Below are 21,361 nucleotides of genomic sequence, written 5' to 3'. Positions count from 1 at the left end.
GTGTTCATTTCTAATTTGTAATTAATTTTCTCTTTATTTTTTGTAAACACAAAATAGACTTGGCGTATTATTGTAGTGAGAAGAATTTTCTTATAATTAAAAAGAAAAAAAAAAGTCCGGAACGAATTTCCAGTACGGGAGGACCGTTTTGCCATTTTCAGTGGAGGTGTTTTGTAATTCTTTGATTAAAAAATATAAAGCAAAGTCAAAAAGGGGGCAAAGAGGGTCTTCTTCCTCAATATTCTTTGTTGAGTTTTTCCTTCCTCGTTTGCAAGTTTTTCGATGAGTTTTTTCTTCTTTCTAGGAGAGATAATGTAAATACTACAAATTTTTTGTTTATTTACAACAGTTTTTTTTTATTTGTAGAAATTTATAACTTCTATTAAATGATTTGTGAAGATTTGGAGATTTTTTTTGAGAATTTTGTGTGTATTTAGTGGAGGTTTTATATTGAACTTTTGTAGCAGTTTAAAATTCTCACAAATTAATTTTTTAATTTAACAAAATTAATTATTTTGTGAGATTTTTAAACTTCCACAAATCTTATAATTATTTATTTATTTTTAATTTCAAATCATTAACTAATCTCATCTCATTTATATACTCTCAAATTAAAATTTTATTTTTTAATATCAAAATTTAAAAACTAAATCTTTTATAACACAATTACTCAATATAAGACATAATTCTATATATATAAAAAAAATTCTCAATGTCAATAATTCTAAACATAATTGCATATAGTATTGTTCTACATAACTATTACTGTTTTTCTTTAAAAAATAAAATAAAATAATAACTTCAATATTCAATACCATCTAATTACATAAAAGTCTCAAATATTTCAGAATGTACTAACAATCTTTGGCACGATAGCATATTTCATCATCAATGACTTGCATTGTCTCCGTCAATCTGCAAAATACAATAAAATTATTTTCAGTTATCATCCCTTTTGAAAAAAGAAACATGGATAAAGTATGGATGCTTCTGCATAGTTCAGGAATGAAGAGTAGAGTAACATTTCTGGATGTCAAACTCAAAGCATTCGTCCTAATAAATACCTTTCAGGAAAGTTGCAACTTAGGCCACAAGCACGACAATCACGAACAATGTACTCAAACCTGAAAATCATGAATTTTATAGTATTATTATAAAAAGCACACATATCAATAGCAGTCATACAAGACGAGGAAGAAAGGCAGAAAAGTATGTACTTATCAACATTAATTTCATTGCGACCATTTGCCACAATATCATACAAGAACTGGTTTCCCTTTACCTAAGAAACTCAAAAAGGAAATTTTAGGAGTAGTAAGATGGTAGAAAGCAAATAAATAATATCCACAAGAGAAACAATTAGAATTAGGTAGACCTACATTTTGTGTAGGACTGCCACAGCTTGAAGTGATCAATTTTTGTCACAATTTAAACACTACAAGAGAAAGTGTATTTTTTGATGCAAAAAATCGACGGCTATCTCTCCCGTCGATATTTTTCGACGACTTGCTGTCGATATTTTTAAAAGAAGATAATTAAAAATAAAATAATAAAATTGATAGCCTGGCCGTCGATTTTTTTATGATGCATTAAACTTGTCTTAACTATCGTCATATTGTCGACGAATCAGGGGTTGAAAATACTTTTATTTTAAAATCGACGGACATGGCGTCTATTTTTATATTTAAAAGATCGACAATGTTTTCATCGATAAATTTGAACGGTCTAAATTGCTTTCTAAAATCAAATAAATGGTGTGGATTTAATGTATAAAATAGATACTTAATGTGTTGTTTTTTTTTTCAAATTAAAATCGACAAATATGCTGTCGATTTTTATTAATAAAATAAATTTTTCCCCACTCACTCCCCGCGTTTCCTTCATTTTCCCAAATTCACCGTTTTATTTCACCAACCCTTATTTTACCCTAAATTCACCTCGCATACTTCAACCCTCCTTCTCCACTGTCGCCGCGCCGCCGTCGCTTCGCTGCTACCATGCAGCTGTCGCTCCACTGTTCTATCGCTTCGTCTCTCTGCACTGTTGTTGTTGCTGTTCAATCAAAAATAGTTACTCACTTACTCTCTTTTTCTCTCTCTTTTGTTCTTCATTGATTTTTCATCAATTATTTGGATAAAAATTTGCTCAGCATTGTTACAGAATAGGTCTTCAAAGATTAATTTGGTACTAATCATTAATCAAATTTGGATCCTAAAGCAACTTAAAAAGTACAGAAGAACCTAGTATCTAATTTTTTCAATCCCTAATTTCTCAGATTCACTTCAATTATTCTATAGCATAAACTCAAATTTTTTTTATTCACTACTTTTTCAATGATTCTATTTATATTGAGCGACTTTAATTTGTTTTCTTTTGTTTTAGATTGAATCTTAACTCTATAATTTATTTTCTTTTTAGTGGTGCAAGACCAGGTTAAACCAAGCCATGTTGATGCCATTTTGCTACAAGAAAGCTCTTCTATTTTGTGATCTATAGCCTACCTCAAAATATTCCAATAAGCAAGGTACTAAGTATTCATTATGCTTTATTTCTTATATTTATTTTGTTAGATTTTGTTAATTAACAAAATTGCATAAGTGTAGATATGAAAGCTGGTAAGAGCCATTTTGCTCTAAGTGTCCTATTCTATTAATGATCTCTTTTGGCTGGACCTGTATTAGACTGCAACTAGCTGTACTACATTAGTTATTGACTTATATTAGCAATATTAAGTGTATCATTTGACTTATATTAATAATATAAAAATTGAACATCACATCGTTAGTTATTATCAGTTGAAACTGCTTTCTTTTCTTAGTTTTGTTGCAATTTTACTTAATATAAAGCCATTAGATGATATCAATTAGAGTCTCTTGTTGAAAATAGGCTATGAATTGCTTGTAAATATTTGTAACCATCAAATTTGGTTAACTTGGTTCTGTTATGCTTGAGGAAGTTACCAAATACTATTAGAAGTTAAACATGTTTTGTCTCTAGAGTGGACAGTTCTTCCTTGCTCCTGTTTTACTCAATAAATATTTATTTTTGTTGATTCCATTATAAAATAGTTTAGTACCTCTGATTAACATTACTATGCAGGTGCTATAGCAATGCATGACATTTTATCAATTACTATCGTGCATCAATATGCAGGAGCTATCCAAGTAGTTTTTCACTATAACTAAAATATTTCAATTGAAGTAGGCAATCCTATTTATTATGATACATGTAATTGGAATTTATTTACGGAAGCTAACATAGCTTTCATGGTATAATATATAGTAGGTAGATCCTGTTTAATTGGAAGGGATAAGCCTAAGTGTTGATTTCCATTAGAAGTAGCTAGTGCCTACACTACACTAGCATGTTCCAATTAATGTGGTGAGTATATATATTTTGTGTTTAAGTGAATGATGATGATACATACCTGGCAGATATATTTTAGAACCACCAAATAAGTTTCAATGTCATGGTTGTAGTGTAGATTATTTTTTCCTTGAATATAGGAGTCATATTAGTGTCTTAGTTGAATCATTGTTAACATACTTTAGCACAAATGTAGAAAGTCCTAGTTACTATAATGATATCATTTTTGTATACTCAGTTTAATGGCAGTAGATTAAATGCTTCTCTTAATTACAATATAGATTAAATGTTAGAGCTGGGTATAGCTAAAATTTTTATTTGTTTAATGACTTAATTTCAGGGCAAAATTCTCTTATATTAGCATTCTATCAGGTTTTCAGTTTGATAATCTTCTTTTACTGATGATAAACTAATTATGTATCTTAATTATACATATTAGTTAAACTCTAATAATAATATACTGTACACAGACTTAATGACATTTCAAATTAGTAAAAACAAACACCCTTTTTGTAAACTTTTGTTTTGTTGTACAACATGATTCTGTTAGCTAGTTTGAATTTATAATAAACGTCACTCTTATACTATATGTAATTCTTAAAAATTATAACAAAAGGGTAAACAAATTTAAAAATATTAGAAAGAGTCCTAGTAATTTTGTGAAAATTTGTTATAAAGAAATAGTGATGATAATGAAGGGTTAGTTGATGTATTATATTGATTCCTATTCCAAGTCACATTTTATTTGATGTGTGGCATGTGTAAGGATGCAAGATTTCAATGACACCAAATTAAAGTGAAGGGCTGTGCCTATAGCAATTGGGAAGACTACTAAGCTGTGGGAAATCAAATGGAAAACTAGTGAAAAATATGAAACTACATAAGAAACACCTAACTTGGCTGAGGGCAAGGTAAAACAGAAGAAAGTTCACCAAATTTGAGGTTTAAATTTAGCTGAAGAGAGGGAAATACTGGATCCTAGAGGTGGCAATTGAAAAATGGTGAAGATTTGAAGTAACATATCTTTGTACAACATTGTTACATTGTTGCTATGTATAGCAAATGATCAATCATCACACATATCTCCCACTTATCCTGCAGCCACCAGGATAACTGCAGGATTCTCAGATAGAGGATAATTTTGACGATCTCAATAACTCAGATGAAGACTATTTAGACAAGTACGAGTATGGTTATTTAATTTGTTTTGAATATTTTGTATCATTAGTGGATTGCAATTTAGAAGAATATAAGTCTGAGTTTAGTTATTTATATTGTCTTGAATATTTATGTTAGAAGATTATTTATTATTCTGATAAGTTTGTAAATTTATTGTCTAATATTTAGTATAAATTTTATTTTTATATCTAAAAGTTTAGTTGCCTCGTTATCTAATATTTAGTATAAATTTTATTTTTATATTTAAAAGTTTATTTGCATTAAATGTCTACTATTTTTCAAATGAAAAAGAAATAAAAAAATATGACTATTAAAATCGACGGCACTCTTGTCGCTTTTTAAATTTAAAATAGACAAAAGAAAATAAACAATTGACGATATGTTTGTCGGTATCTTAATAATTAAATAGACGGCTACTTTGTCGATTTTATTGAATATGTAAAAATCGTAGACTCATATTATCGATGAAAATGGTGTCAATTTTATTGAAAACTTATCGACGGACTAGCAAGCCATCGATTTTATTAGAATTTCAAAAAATTGACAAGATAAAAAGCGATAACTTATGCCGTTGATTTTTAATATTATCGACGGCAAAGCCGTCGATTTGGCCGTCGATTTTAATGGTGTTTCTTGTAGTGAAGATTGCATCAGAGCTCCTTGTCTATAAATTAGAATTTTCTAACTATAGATGTATTATATCTACAGAAAGAGATACAAAAAAATCTCAACAAGTAAAATAGTTCATAGAGCCAAAACATATTAGATTACAAAGTAGCAGAAATGTAATGAAGTTTATATGGTCCTAAAAATAGAGTATCATTGACTCCAAGAATTTTTTGTAACATCATGCAGTAAGCCTTCAAGTTTCCAAGGTATACTTCTTTGTGATGTCGGTCTGAAACATAAAAAACATTCAACATTAAATTGTATATGAATTGAAGGATCTATTATAGTACTCAATTAAAGAAGAAGAAAAAAATGCTAGCTATGATGCTAATTGGAAAGTACATTTAACATCAATAATGAATGCTTGTTGATTGTGCTTGTGCCTCTACCAAAAAACAAGGCCGAAACAAGGCAGAGACATCCAAGACTCAAGCCAAAAGCAACTGCCATTTTATGAGATTTTGGTTTGCTTGATGGTAACGCATCTAAGGAAGAAGCAAATTATTGATGTCAGCATGAAAACGATGACACAATTTCACAATTAATTCGAAAAAAGTTGAAACTCTTGAGAGATTTTATTCTTCCCTTCAGTGCCATTTAAGTTCATGGACATTGGCATCAGTGTCATGCCACGATAGTTTGGATCTTTTCCAGTTGCACAAACAAGGGTATTTCCAACAATGCTGAAAAAGTATTAACAAAAAAAATAAGAACATTCTCTTGTGTTAGTACTGAATTTTTGGTTTCTAGCTTGAAGCCTATTAGAAACAAATGCACAATATAATCTAGGAAAAGAGATTTACCGGACACATTAGGATCAGCTCTAGCTTTCAATAAGCAATTTATAATTTTCAGACTATCATTATTAGCTGTAATATGTAAAGGAGTTGCTCCATCGGCACTAATATTCACTTTCGCACCCTCCTACATACAATAAAATTCAAATATTAGAATATAGAAATAAGCACAAGATAAAAATCATAGGGAAGAAAGTAACATGTTACCAATAAAGATATACCAAATAGGAAGTAATCAAGGCTTTTATTGGGAAAAAATTCATAGATAAGTAACCTTTCACTTAATTTCAAGCAAAAACCAAGAAGCTTAACTAAATTTTGGTGTTGAAGCTCAGCTAATAACTACACTTTATTCCTGAATTCCATATCTCCTTGGCCTGAGTCCTTTGATAACCTCTTCACAGCAATCATTTGTCCATTGAAGAGCTTACCCTGAGAATATATCATACAATGTTTTGACCAAATAAAAAATAAAATAAAAAGAAATGATATCTATTGGAGTGAAATAGCACTATTTTACCTTATAAACAGATCCAAATCCACCTTTTCCTAGTTTATTAGAATATGAGAAATCCTCTGTAGAAACTCATATGGTATCAAAGGTGAACTGTAATGATTCATCAACTATGATTTTTTCATCCGAATCATCAGCATCACAATTGAAATAAGGATAACTAGTGAGTTAGTAGTTTAGTACACTTACATCTCTTAAGGTAGAACTAGAATAGAAAGGCTATTGAATTCTCCTATTTTTTCTTTTCTTCCCTTACAATAAATAATGATTGAGTAATTAATGCGTGGAATCATTCTAAGATTTGATGGAAACAATTCAGTTGGCACAATGTTGCCACTTCAAATTTTAGGAGCATATGCATCACAAAATTAAGCAAAGTAGTCAACATTCAACACTTACTTTAAAAATTCTTTCTTGAATAGACGTACACAAAACTGAACACCAAAATAGCAGCAGCAACAGCAACAACAACTATGATGGCAATGGTTTGTGATGTATTGCTACCATTTCCTGCAGAAATCACCTTCCTCGGTTAGATATTCCATTACTTAAATACACAGAGAAGAAATAGTAACTAAATTCCTCGGTGATGTATTCAAATCCATGTATACCCTTTACTGGTTTATCAGCATAAGCTTTTTATTTATTTCTGAAATAGAATGAGACAATGGATTGATATAGAAGCTTGATGGCAACAACAATGAGGACATGAATGGCAGCAACGACGAGGTTACTCTCCCTCTAATCTCAGACGCTACGACGAACTTGATGGTGACAATGATGAAGAGATGAATACGGTGGTGGCGAGTAGATATAAAGTTTTATTCTCACTCTTTTTCCTCTTCTAATTTTTTGGACAAATTTTTGTTTGGAGTTAAATTTGTTTGGCTTTAATCAGAGTAGATTAGGGACTGGCTATTTGTTTGGGCAATTGGACTTAGGAATTTAAACTAGCATTAATTAATGGAGGTCATATTTTGCCATAAATAAAATATGTTATGGAGGTTTTTTAAAACTTCCACAAAAAAATTTCCATAAACAAGCAGAAATCTTGTAGTGAAATTTGCTTGAGTGAATTTAATAAGAATATAAAATGGAGGACGGTATTAGTTTGAGAATATATTACAATGGTCAGATTTTATTTTAAACATTTAAGGGTGCGAGTTTTGTTTGTAAGGATCTATGTATTATTGTTCCTTTCGCAATATCATTTGAGGAACTTAAAGAGTATACTTTGTCAAAGCATAGAACACAAAATATTAAAGAGAGTGACAAATATTCAGTATAAATAGCCTGTGTTAGTATTTGGTGATTTCATTCAATTTCAAACAAGGTATTTGATTGATAAAATAAGTATGCAAGTGATGTTTTCGATCTACTATCATACTAGCACAAGTGTTTGTCATCGTATCATATGTTGAATTTAAATATTTGATTGTTGGAGTTAATTTACCTGAACCAAACATAAATTGACCTGATTATAACAGTGATAGCAAGAAGATTTTGAAAGTAATTATCAAATTATTGGTCCAACTGAAAAGGACATCAAGCTGATATAATGGCATTGGTAAATATGGCAAACGCAATACCAAACTAACATGTATTTAGAGAGTTACCTTTCATGTGTGTTGGATTTTGATGCTATGTATACACTAGAGTTTTTTTTAAGTGTGTGAATGCAGGTATATGAACTTGTTATTTATATTGTAGACTTATATCATGTGTAAACTATTGTTGGTAATTTTAGATTTATAAAGCAATTGCAACATAATATGACGAAGTTGTAAGTTGCATATTTTGTGTTGAACAATGAATTATTTTTTAAAGTGTTTTTAACTTTCAAATTTTTTTAATCTTATGTAGTAAATTATAGCAGTTTTAAACCGTTATTTTTTTTTTGAGAGGTAAATACTAAATTGGTACTTAAAAGATTCTAGCGCTGACAAAATGCACTACAAAAAAGCAATATTTGTAACAAGAAAAAATGTTATAAAAATATGAATTTCGAAACAAAAGAATTTATAAAAAAAAGGATTATTGCAGTATGTTCCGTTACAAAAAGTTTTTGTAATAAAAAATAAAATGGTTACAATACAAAGTAATATTTTGTAACAAATTTTTTTAATACAAAAACCAAAATTTGTTACAAAAGTGATAACAATTTTTTACCTTTAAAATATTTTTTAACAATATATTTTTTTCTATCATAAAATTTGGTTACAAAATATAACTTGATTTTGTAACATTTTTTTTCTTTAGTTTCAAAAACACAACATTTATTTTGTAACATTTTTTTAATACATACATAATTTACTGTTTATACCCTTGGTCGAGCTGTCCGACCAGGGATGTTCGACAGACAAACAACTGACCTCTTCAGTTCAGGACAACCTGACCTCTTTCCAAAGAGCTCGGCCAAGTCATCAGAAAAGCCCAAAGAAGGGCCCAAATAGAGGAACACGCCCCAAAACCTAAGGCAGCCCAAGCCTACAGAGGGAAGGGCGGTTCCCATGAAAGATAAGCTGACCTCACCTAGAAGATAAGATAAGATAAGATAACTAACTTATCTTATCTAAAAAGGTCACTTTACACCATTATAAATACACTGGAGCACCTAGGTATAACTCATACTCTGATTCTACTCAATAACTGTTTAATACCCTTGCTAACTTAAGCATCGGAGTCCCTTGCAGGTACCTCCCACCCTTCGGTGACAAGGGATCAGCAGTGCAGTCAGTCCAACAAGTTGGACACGACCGCTCCGGCCGTCTTCCACCAGCCGGACACGTTAGCACCGACTAGTACAGAAGATCTCGTCCGAGATCGACCTCCAGTTTCAGGTAACCCTTAGAACATTGGCGTCGTTGCCGGGAAACCTGGAAGTCATCTCATCACCATGGCGGACGACCATGACAACGACCACGATTCAGATTTGGAAGATAGAACGCCGCACAAGAACGCGGATGTTACACTCAAAGATACTCCGGAGCCCAACGGGGACAAAAATTCATCAAATCCAGGAGTGATAGAGGCGCTTCAAGATCGATTAAAGCAACTTGAGAAAGAAGCCCAACATCAACGCGAAAAAAAGAGGATCTGCATCGGGAGATAAGGCGACGCCGAGAATTAGAAGATAAACTTCTAAAACTCGAAGCCGATCTCAAAACTAAAGCTACTCAATCCACTCCAGAGGATAGCTCTCGCAAGGATCAAGATCCTTTCACCAGGGAAATTATGAAGACCAAAATCCCAAAGGACTTCAAACTTCCGGATATGACTCTGTATGACAGCACTTCAGACCCCAACCATCATCTCAGCAATTTCAGAAGTAGAATGTACCTCATTGACGCCTCAGATGCAGTTCGTTGCAAGGCCTTTCCAACAACTCTTACCAAGACATCCATTAGATGGTTCGACAGCCTACCCCCGAAGTCCATCTCAAGCTTCGATGACCTGGCCAAAAAGTTCCTGGCCAGATTTTTCATACAAAAAGATAAGGCTAAACACGCACCCAGCCTACTAGGAATCAAGCAAGGAGATCGGGAGAGTCTTCGTAACTACATGGAAAGATTCAACAAAACATGCATGGACATACAAAGTCTACCAACAGAAGCTGCCATTATGGGTCTCATAAATGGCCTACGAGAAGGACCGTTTAGCCAATCTATATCAAAGAAGTACCCTGCATCCCTGGATGAAGTACAAGAACGGGCGCAGAAATACATCAACATGGAGGAGAATTCTCGACTTGGGGAAGCCTCGAGGTTAGGTTCTGCCTACCGAGATAAAGATAAAGAATCCAAGAAAAAGGAAGATCGCTCCGGAGAGAAAATAAAAAATATCGTAACTACACCCCTCTCAGGGTATCCTTGGTAGATGTTTACAAAGAAGTCTGCCATACGGAAAAAATACCCCAGCTCGGCCACTCAAAGGCAAAAGAGGAGGAAGGAATCGGAACGAATACTGTGAGTATCATCGAGTTCGAGGACATTCTACCAATGAATGCTTCGACTCAAAAAACGTCATAGAAAAATTAGTAAGAGAAGGAAAACTAGATCGATTTTTGGCCAACCGGGACGAAGAGTCAAGAAAAAGAAGAAGGGATGAAGATATCGGACGGTCTGAACGATCACCTCGCACACCAGAGAGACACGTCCACGTGATACACGGCGGATTTGCGGGAGGAGGAATCTCCAAGTCATCTCGCAAGCGACACCTCAAAGAAGTATACAATGTCGAAGGAAAAAAGGAGGCGCCAGACATCCCAGCAATCACGTTTACCAAAGAAGACGCATCTGGAATCATCTCGGGACACGACGACCCCATGGTCATCACTATCATACTGGCAAACGCCAACCTCCACCGTAGATTAATTGACCAAGGAAGCTCCGCCGATATCTTATTCAAAACTACCTTCGACAAGCTCAGCCTAGAAGAAAAAGAGCTAAGAGCATATCCGAACAGCCTATTCGGACTTGGGGATACCCCAGTACAACCACTGGGATACGTATCGCTACATACAACCTTTGGAAAGGGAAATCAGTCCAGAACACTTAAGATAGACTACATCGTGGTTGACATAAGCTCAGCCTACAACGCCTTAATAGGTCGGACGACGTTAAATCAACTCGGCGCAATAGTTTCAACTCCACATCTATGTATAAAATTCCCAACTGCAGAAGGGATAGCTACAATAAAAGCAGATCAAAAGATGGTGCGTCCCTGTTATAACGAAAGTTTAAACCTCAGAGGCGAAGGAGGAGAGTTCCACACAATCGAACTTGGCGGAGTTCAGAGACGAGAAGAACTCCGTCCACAGCCCGAAGGTGAAGTAGAGAAAGTTCAGATCGGAGACACCTCGGATAAGACAACTAATATTGGCACGATCCTGAAAGGAGACGCAAAGGAATCACTCATACAGTTCCTACGAGATAATGTTGATCTCTTCGCATGGAAAGCTGCCGACATGCCAGGCATAGATCCCGAATTGATGAACTACAAGTTGGCAGTCTATTCGGGATCCCGGCCGGTACAACAAAGACGAAGAAAACTCGGGCCGGAATGATCTCAGGCTGTAGCAGAACAAGTGCAAGCACTACTAGAGGCAGGGTTCATAAGAGAAGTTAAGTACCCACTATGGCTAGCAAACATCGTCTTGGTGAGAAAGTCAAATGGGAAGTGGCGAATGTGCACCGACTACACCGACCTCAACAAAGCCTGCCCAAAAGACCCTTATCCACTACAAGCATCGACGCTCTAGTAGATGCCTCATCGGGATATAAGTATCTCTCGTTTATGGACGCATACTCGGGGTACAACCAGATCCCAATGTATCCACCAGATCAAGAAAAAACCTCATTTCTAACACCCAAAGCAAACTATTGTTACATCGTAATACCTTTCGGCCTTAAGAACGTGGGAGATACTTATCAGAGGCTAATGAATAAGGTCTTCTCAGATCACATCGGAAAAATCATGGAGGTCTACGTGGATGACATGTTGATAAAGACACAAAGTGAAGAAACATTACTGTCCGACTTGGTTCAAGTATTCGCACCATACGAAAGCATGGCATGCGACTTAACCCGGCTAAATGCACCTTCGCAGTGGAAGCCGGTAAGTTCTTGGGCTTTATGCTCACACAAAGAGGAATCGAGGCAAATCCAGATAAATGCCGGGCCATACTCAACATGAAGAGCCCAACCTACGTCAAAGAGGTACAACAACTCAATGGGAGACTGGCAGCCTTATCCAGATTCCTAGCAGGGTCAGCGATAAGATCCCTCCCTTTCTACGCTATTTTAAGGAAGGGAAAGAACTTTGAGTGGACAACGGAATGTGAACAAGCCTTCCAAGACTTCAAAGAATTCTTGGGACGGCCACCTATCCTATCTCGACCACGAGAAGGGGAACCGCTCATATTGTACCTCACAGTAGGAAGTCGAGCAATAGCCTCAGCACTAATTAGAGAAGATGAGGGTGGGCAACAACCCGTCTACTTCATTAGTAAAGCACTGCAGGGGCCAGAGCTGAACTACCAGAAAATAGAGAAGTTTGCCTACGCTCTCATACTCACATCCCGACGACTTCGCCCGTACTTCCAAGCGCATACCATTAAGGTTCGGACCAACCAGTCCATAAAGGGGATATTGCAGAAAACAGATCTAGCAGGAAGAATCCTACAATGGGCAATTGAGTTGTCCGAGTTCGACCTCCAATACGAAGCAGGACAGCCATCAAATCACAATACCTAGCCGACTTCATTGTAGAATTCACAGACGCCCTGGAGATCCCCATAGAGTGGAATATATACGTGGACGGTTCCTCAAATAAAGCCGGAAGTGGTGCAGGTGTGATAATTGAAAGCAACCAAGGAAGCCAACTCAAGCTTTCCCTCAAATTCGGATTCCCGGCCTCAAACAACCAGGCGGAATACAAAGCGTTATTAGCTGGCTTCAAGCTGGCTAGAGAAGTGGGAGCTCGGAAACTCAATATCTACAGCGACTCATAAGTAGTTACTTCACAAATAACAGAGAGCTACCAAGCCAAAGATCCTACTATGAAAAAATATTTGGATAAAACCAAAGAACAGCTCGGACAACTCGGCGAATATAGGATTTGCCACATACCCCTCGAGCAAAACGCCCGAGCTGACGCACTCTCAAAACTAGCCAGCACCAAACCAGGGGGCAACAATAGAAGCCTCATCCAGGAAATACTACAGAACCCGTCAATATCAGAAGAAGAAAAAGTCCTAGCCATAACAGGTCGGAATCAAGGATGGATGACCCCCATAATTAACTACCTCAAAATAGATGCGCTCCCTACAGATGAAAAGGAGGCAAAGAGGTTAAAAAGGGAAGCACAGTACTACACTATCATAAACAACACCCTATACAAAAGAGGGATCTCAGCACCATTGTTAAAATGCGTACCGACCTCCAAAACAAAGGAAGTCTTGGAGGAAGTACACCGCGACATTTGTGGCAATCATCTCGGATCGCAAGCTCTCACCAAAAAGGTACTCCGGACGGGATTCTATTGGCCTACTCTATGGAAGGAAGCTACCAAATTTGTAAAGACTTGCCCACCATGCCAGAAGCATGCCAACTTTCACATCGCTCTGCCGGAAAAGCTCATCAGCGTGACCTCACCCTGGCCATTTGCAAAGTGGGGACTCGATCTTCTCGGACCCTTTTCCTAGGGATCGGGACAAGTCAAGTTCCTCATAGTGGGGGTAGACTATTTCACAAAATAGATCGAGGCAGAACCCCTAGCCAACGCCACTGCTCAAAGAAGTCAGAAATTCCTATATAGGAACATCATTACAAAGTTCGGGGTCCTATACTCCATCACCACAGATAATGGCACCCAATTCACAGATGCAGGCTTCAGAAAACTAGTGGCCGACTTGAATATAAAACACCAGTTCACCTCCGTCGAACATCCCCAAGCCAATGGACAAGCTGAAGCGGCCAACAAAGTCATATTGGCCGGGCTGAAACAGAGACTGCAAGAAGCAAAGGGAGCTTGGGCCGAGGAACTTCCACAAGTCCTATGGGCGTATCGAACAACCCCCATTCTACTACGAACGAATCACCATTTCGATTAGCATACGAAGTGGAGGAAATGATTCCAATAGAAGTAGAGGAAGGGTCTCCCGGAGTAGTCCACTACAATGAACAAACCAACTCTCAACTTCAAAGAGAAGAGCTCGACCTACTTTCGGAAATCCAAGAAAGTGCTCGGATCATAGAAGAAGCACTAAAGCGGCGAATGGCTTCCAGGTATAATCAAAAGGTAGTGCCAAGAGGTTTTGCTGAGAATGATCTCATCTTAATCCGAAATGATATTGGAACAACTCGACCCGAAGAAGAAAAGCTGGCAGCCAACTGGAAAGGACCCTACCGAGTCACAGAAGTACTTGGGAGGGGCTACTACAGACTGTCCGAACTCGAGGGACGAGAACTCCCCAGATCATGGCACGCCTGTAACCTAAGAAGGTACTATAGTTAGGAAAGATAAAAGGTCTCATCACAAGATGCACTCTTTTTCCTGAAAAGGTTTTTTAATGAGGCGTCAAGATTAAGTTTTAATCCGACTTAAGGGTATGAAAAACTTCCGCCTGTATATATTTGCACTTTCTTTAAATAAAATACATTTCAGATATTCTACAAATTCCCAAGACGCATTAATCTGAAGCATTCATCGTCCGATTATAAAGCAACGGATCGAACAGAAAGTGAAAGACAGATTCACTATACGATCTCGACAGGAATGATCAACCGACAAAGGTGAAAACGCGATTCACCTAAAGGTCGATTAAACCAGGACAGAAATAACTGTCTACAAATCGGCAAAGATGAACACAGAATAATGCAAGAAGTTATCGAAAGTGATCCCAAAAAGAACCTGACGAGGTCTTATGGATTGCTATATAATAACTTAAAGAGACTGGCTGACACTAAAAAGTCGGACCAAGTCAACCCAAGTTATCAGCAAATCCCTGAAAAGAGGTCTGGCCAACCCTATTAAAGAGGAATTGCTATAACTTAGAAGAGATCGACCTAACGAAGTCGGTCTCCTACAAGACAAGTTGTAAAAGTAATCCCTGAAAGTGACCTAACAAAGGTCCAAGAAAGAGGATTACAAAAACAACTTAGAAGAGATCGACCTAACAAAGTCGGTCTCCTACAAGACAAGTTGTAAAAGTAATCCCTAAAAGAGACCTAACAAAGGTCCAAGAAAGAGGATTACAAAAGCAACTTAGAAGAGATCGACCTAACAAAGTCGGTCTCCTACAAAACAAGATAATCCCTGAAAGAGACCTGAACAAGGTCCAAAAAAGAGGATTATCAAATAACTTGATAGAGTCTGGCATGACGAAGTCGGCCCGAAAAAATAACGTTACAAAAGGTAAAACCTCAAAAGATATCTGAATAAGATCTAAGAAAAAGGATCACCTAGTAGCGAAACGGGGACTGACATGAAGAAGTCGGACTAAAGCTACAAAAAGTTACAAAAAGTAATCCCAAGGGGTTGCTCAAAAAGATCAATTGAGAAGATCAACCAACAGAGGGGAGATAACTCGACCCGATAGACCTTGACCTCGCCACAAAAGCAATCAAAAGAGGATGGATAAAAAACAACTCTGAAAATTCCAGGTAAATGATAAAGAAAGCTGCAAGCAAGCATATCGCAATTACCATAAAACAAAGACTCAACAGGCTGCTTGAAGCCAACCCCAAGAGCCAGAGAAACCATTTTGTTTTTCAAAAAAATTGCTAAAAATAGCAACTGGAGTATCAACAGTCAACAAAACCTCATTTACAAAAAGAGTTCAAAGCCCACAAACCGGGCTATTTACACAAATACTTAAAAAAGGAGGTCAACCAAGATCTGGAGCCTTCCCGACAGCATCAATACGGGGAGAAGGAGGGAAAGTCTGAATAGGCACAGCATCTACAGTTCCATCATCCCGGTTCAGAATCTGGCAATCCGGATCAGACGTAACGGGAGGAACCGAGGAGGTCGACACTTTAAGAGAAGGCACTGGGGGAGGGTCAGCATCATCATCATCCTGGTCATCAGGGACAATTTTACCATCCCTCACAACATTGTCCAGGCCGACGAGAGTCAAGTCAGCATCAGGAGCAACAATCCGGAACTGCTCCATCAGATTCTCGGAGGCGGCAATTACGCTGCCCACAAGGTGACCTTGAAGCTCGGCATAATTAACCCGAGCAGTTTCCAAATCATCCCGGAGATGCATTAATTCCCTATAAGCCGAGACATAGCTATCCTTGTGCTTCAGTGCTATGTCCTCATCCAACTTCAAAGAAGCAGCCAAAGCAATAGAGCTGGCCTTCTCACCCTCCAGTTCCTTCTCTACCTTCGCCAACTTCACCTCCAGCTCATCCTTCAGACCCTTGATCCGATCAAATTCTGATTTGGCCTCCTCCATGAAGGATTTTGTGGCATGAATCGGGATCCCCTGAACTGTTCGGAAAATAGCCGCACCCATATGTGCCATTTTCACACTACTTTTGGTGATAAATTCTAGATGTTGAAGAAGAGATACGTTGTCCAAGGAGAGCCCACCATAGGGGGCAATTTGCTGGTCAACAAACTCGACAGCATCAAAATCCGGGGTATCCAGGTTAAAGGGCTCGAATGTTTTTTACTTTTTTAAAAGAGGAGCACCAGAAGCAGCGACAGAAATCTGTGGAGGATCGACCCGACAAAACCGAGGAGTAGGAATTGCTTTTCTCGGCCCGGGAGAACTCGGCACAGGAGGTTTCACGAGGGCCTGAGAAGATCCCTCTCCGGCCACCTTGGCCGAGATGTTCAGAGCAGCAGTTGCCTTCTTCACCTTTTTAAAGGCCTCATAGGGTCATTGTTCTTTGACATCTCTGCAAATACAGAATCATCCACAGCAAAGAGTTACAATCTCAATAAGATGAAGAAAAAATTAAGAAACAAGTATAAGAGACAAGTCAGACAAGTACCCAAAACGGTCCGAACCAAGGACAGGTCATTCAAAAACCTTTTTGTATCAAGATGGGGTGGTTTCCCCCATAGATCCTCAGGAACAACAACAAAGGCACGCTCAACATCATCAAGCATCTCCCAAGTATAGCGAGACAGTCTCACATCCCTCTGCCACTCTAGAGGGAAAGAAGGCTCATCATTTTCATCTAGAAAAAAGGGGCGGGCCCCCTCGACAGCATGAATGATGAGCGGATAATTTGTACGCTTTTTGGCATTATTTTTAGTATGTTTTTAGTATATTTGGTTTAGTTTTTAGTATATTTTTATTAGTTTTTAGTTAAAATTCACTTTTCTGGACTTTACTATGAGTTTGTGTGTTTTTCTGTGATTTCAGGTATTTTCTGGCTGAAATTGAGGGACCTGAGCAAAAATCTGATTCAGAGACTGAAAAGGACTGCAGATGCTGTTGGATTCTGACCTCCCTGCACTCGAAGAAGATTTTCTGGAGCTACAGAAGCCCAATTGGCGCGCTCTCAATGGCGTTGAAAAGTAGATATCCTGGGCTTTCCAGCAATATATAATAGTCCATACTTTGCCTGAGATTTGATGGCCCAAACCGGCGTTCAAAGTCACCTTCAGAATTTCCAGCGTTAAACGCCGGAACTGGCATCAAAATGGGAGTTAAACGCCCAAACTGGCACAAAAGCTGGCGTTTAACTCCAAGAAGAGTCTCTACACGAAAATGCTTCATTGCTCAGCCCAAGCACACACCAAGTGGGCCCGGAAGTGGATTTTTATGTCATTTACTCATCTCTGTAAACCTTAAGCTACTAGTTCTCTATAAGTAGGACCTTTTACTATTGTATTTAGGGATCTGGGTAGCTATCTTTGTTCTGAGGCTATCTTAGATCATTGAGAGGCTGGCCATTCGGCCATGCCTAGACCTTGTTCTTATGTATTTTCAACGGTGGAGTTTCTACACACCATAGATTAAGGTGTGGAGCTCTGCTGTACCTCGAGTATTAATGCAATTACTATTGTTCCTCTATTCAATTCCGCTTGTTCTTGTTCTAAGATATCACTTGTTCTTCAACTTGATGAATGTGATGATCTGTGACACTCATCATCATTCTCACCTATGAACGTGTGCCTGACAACCACCTCCGTTCTACCTTAGATTGGGTGAATATCTCTTGGATTCCTGATACACGATGCATGGTTGATCGCCTGACAACTGAGCCAGCCATTCCGTGAGATCAGAGTCTTCGTGGTATAGGCTAGAACTGATGGCGGCATTCAAGAGAATCCGGAAGGTCTAACCTTGTCTGTGGTATTCTGAGTAGGATTCAATGATTGAATGACTGTGACGTGCTTCAAACTCCTGAAGGCGGGGCGTTAGTGACAGACGCAAAAGAATCACTGGATTCTATTCCGGCCTGATTGAGAACCGACAGATGGATAGCCGTGCCGTGACAGGGTGCGTTGAACATTTGCACTGAGAGGATGGGAGGTAGCCACTGACAACGGTGAAACCCTTGCATAAGCTTGCCATGGAAAGGAGTAAGAAGGATTGGATGAAGACAGTAGGAAAGCAGAGAGACGGAAGGGACACAGCATCTTCATGCGCTTATCTGAAATTCCCACCAATGAATTACATAAGTATCTCTATCTTTATCTTTATGTTTTATTCGTATATCACCATATCCATTTGAGTTTGCCTGACTAAGATTTACAAGATGACCATAGCTTGCTTCATACCAACAATCTCCGTGGGATCGACCCTTACTCGCGTAAGGTTTATTACTTGGACGACCCAGTGCACTTGCTGGTTAGTTGTGCGAAGTTGTGTTTATGCCATGGTATTGAACACCAAGTTTTTGGGGTTCATTACCGGGGATTATGAGAGTTGTGAAAAGTATTGTTCACAATTTCGTGCACCAAGTTTTTGGCGCCGTTGCCGGGGATTGTTTCGTGTATGGACAACTGACGGTTCATCTTGTTGCTTAGATTAGGTATTTTTCAGAATTCTTAAGAATGAGTTCTAGAGTTTCATGATGACCTGTTGAAATCTGGCTGGCTGAGAAGCCATGTCTAATCTTGTTGGACCGAGGTTTCAATTGATCATCACAAGAGCTTATTGATCTCTATCAATCTTGCTATTGGAGCAATGATCTGCTAAGGCTTGGCTGGCCATTGGCCATGTCTAGTGTTTTGGACCGAAGCTTTCTTTGAAAGCTTGGCTGGCTGTGAAGCCATGTCTAATTCCTGGACCGGAGTCTTAGACTAGCATTGCAATGATTCCTGGAATCCAAATTAAGAATTCTGAAACCTTTATTTTCTATTTCCATATAATTTTCGAAAAATCCAAAAAAATTTCAAAATCATAAAAACCAAAAATATTTTATGTTTCTTGTTTGAGTCTAGTGTCTAATTTTAAGTTTGGTGTCTTGCATGCATTGTTTATTTGATCTTGGTTCTATTTTCAAGTCAATAGTACAGGGAACTGAAGATTCAGAACATGCAGCAGAGGAATTACACAGAAAAAGCTGGGCGTTCAAAACGCCCAGTGAAGAAGGACAGACTGGCGTTTAAACGCCAGCCAGGGTGCCTGGTTGGGCGTTTAACGCCCAAAAAGGTAGTGCATTGGGCGTTAAACGCCAGAATGTGCACCATTCTGGGCGTTTAACGCCAGGATGGCACAAGGGGGAGGATTTTGTTTTCAAATCAATTTTTTTTCAAGTTTTCAAAGTTTTTCAAAATCAAATCTTTTTCAAATCATATCTTTTCAATCAAATGTTTTCAAAATTAATTTCTTTCCTTTTTCAAAGATACTTGCTAACAATTAATGATTTGATTGAACATTTCAAGTATGTTGCCTTTTCTGTTGAGAAAGGTTTAATGTTTGAATCATATCTTTTCTTGTTAGGCAAGTCATTAATTTTTAAAATCAAATCTTTTTAAAATTGTTTACAAATCATATCTTCTCAATCATATCTTTTTAATCACATCTTTTTCAAAGAAGTTTTCAATCATACCGTTTTGAATGCTAATTTCAAAATCTTTTTCAAAAATTATTTGATTTCTTTCCCACTCTTGGTTTTCGAAAATCAATTAAAGTTTTTCAAAATGTTTTTAAAACCCTTTTAATTAATTTTCGAAAAACCTCTCCCCCTCTTCTCACATCCTTCTATTTATGGAGTATCACTCCTCCTCAATGCACAATTCGAACTCTATCTCACTAAGTTCGAATTCTTCTACCTCTTTCTTCTATTTTTCTTTTACTCTGACACCTCAAGGAATCTCTATACTGTGACATAGAGGATTCCATATTTTCTTGTTCTCTTCTCTTTCATATGAACAGGAACAAAGACAAAGGCATTCTTGTTGAAGCTGATCCTGAACCTGAAAGGACCTTGAAGCGAAAGCTAAGAGAAGCTAAGGCACAACTCTCTGCAGAGGACCTAACAGAAATCTTCAAAGAAGAAGAACCCATGGCAGCCGAAAACAACAACAATGCCAACAATGCAAGGAAGGTGCTTGGTGACTTTACTGCACCTACTCCCGACTTCTATGGGAGAAGCATCTCTATCCCTGCCATTGGAGCAAACAACTTTGAGCTTAAGCCTCAATTAGTTTCTCTAATGCAACAGAATTGCAAGTTCCATGGACTTCCATTAGAAGATCCTCATCAGTTCTTAGCTGAATTCTTGCAAATCTGTGACACTGTCAAGACTAATGGGGTTAACCCTGAGGTCTACAGACTTATGCTATTCCCTTTTGCTGTAAGAGACAGAGCTAGGACATGGTTGGACTCACAACCTAAAGAAAGCCTGGACTCATGGGAAAAGCTAGTCAATGCCTTCTTGGCAAAGTTCTTTCCACCTCAAAAATTGAGTAAGCTTAGAGTGGAAGTCCAAACCTTCAGACAGAAGGATGGAGAGTCCCTCTATGAAGCTTGGGAAAGATACAAACAATTGATCAGAAAATGTCCTTCTGACATGCTTTTTGAATGGAGCATCATAGGTATTTTCTATGATGGTCTCTCTGAACTATCCAAGATGTCTTTGGATAACTCTGCTGGAGGATCTCTTCATCTGAAGAAGACGCCTACAGAAGCTCAAGAACTAATTGAAATGGTTTGCAAATAACCAATTCATGTACACTTCTGAAAGGAATCCTGTGAACAATGGGACTAATCAGAAGAAAGGAGTTCTTGAGATTGATACTCTGAATGCCATTCTGGCTCAGAACAAGATATTGACTCAACAAGTCAATTTGATTTCTCAAAGTCTGTCTAGAATGCAAAATGCACCAAGCAGTACTAAGGATGCTTCATCTGAAGAAG

General features: G+C 37.6%; 1 protein-coding gene and 1 non-coding gene across 2 annotated transcripts; both read right to left on the bottom strand.

The window, feature by feature from the left end:
* Positions 1–854: 854 nt before the first annotated feature.
* On the bottom strand, positions 855–16,297 carry LOC130975442 (cold-responsive protein kinase 1-like). Its single transcript, XM_057900238.1, has 9 exons — positions 16,129–16,297; positions 6,532–6,587; positions 6,360–6,443; positions 6,018–6,138; positions 5,392–5,443; positions 1,947–2,052; positions 1,218–1,282; positions 1,065–1,124; positions 855–915 (listed from the first exon to the last, which is right to left on the bottom strand). Exons 1-9 carry the CDS (start codon positions 16,295–16,297, stop codon positions 855–857), a joined length of 774 nt encoding a protein of 257 aa, XP_057756221.1.
* Positions 16,298–20,912: 4,615 nt separating this feature from the next.
* Positions 20,913–21,020, bottom strand: LOC130977511 (small nucleolar RNA R71). Its single transcript, XR_009085200.1, has one exon. It is a non-coding gene; the product is annotated as a small nucleolar RNA R71 (small nucleolar RNA).
* Positions 21,021–21,361: the final 341 nt, after the last annotated feature.

Source organism: Arachis stenosperma, chromosome 4 (genome assembly GCF_014773155.1).
Source record: "Arachis stenosperma cultivar V10309 chromosome 4, arast.V10309.gnm1.PFL2, whole genome shotgun sequence".
NCBI classification, from domain to species: domain Eukaryota; kingdom Viridiplantae; phylum Streptophyta; class Magnoliopsida; order Fabales; family Fabaceae; genus Arachis; species Arachis stenosperma.
The sequence above is the reverse complement of the archived record's forward strand: the minus strand, read 5'-3'. Positions and strand labels throughout refer to the sequence as shown.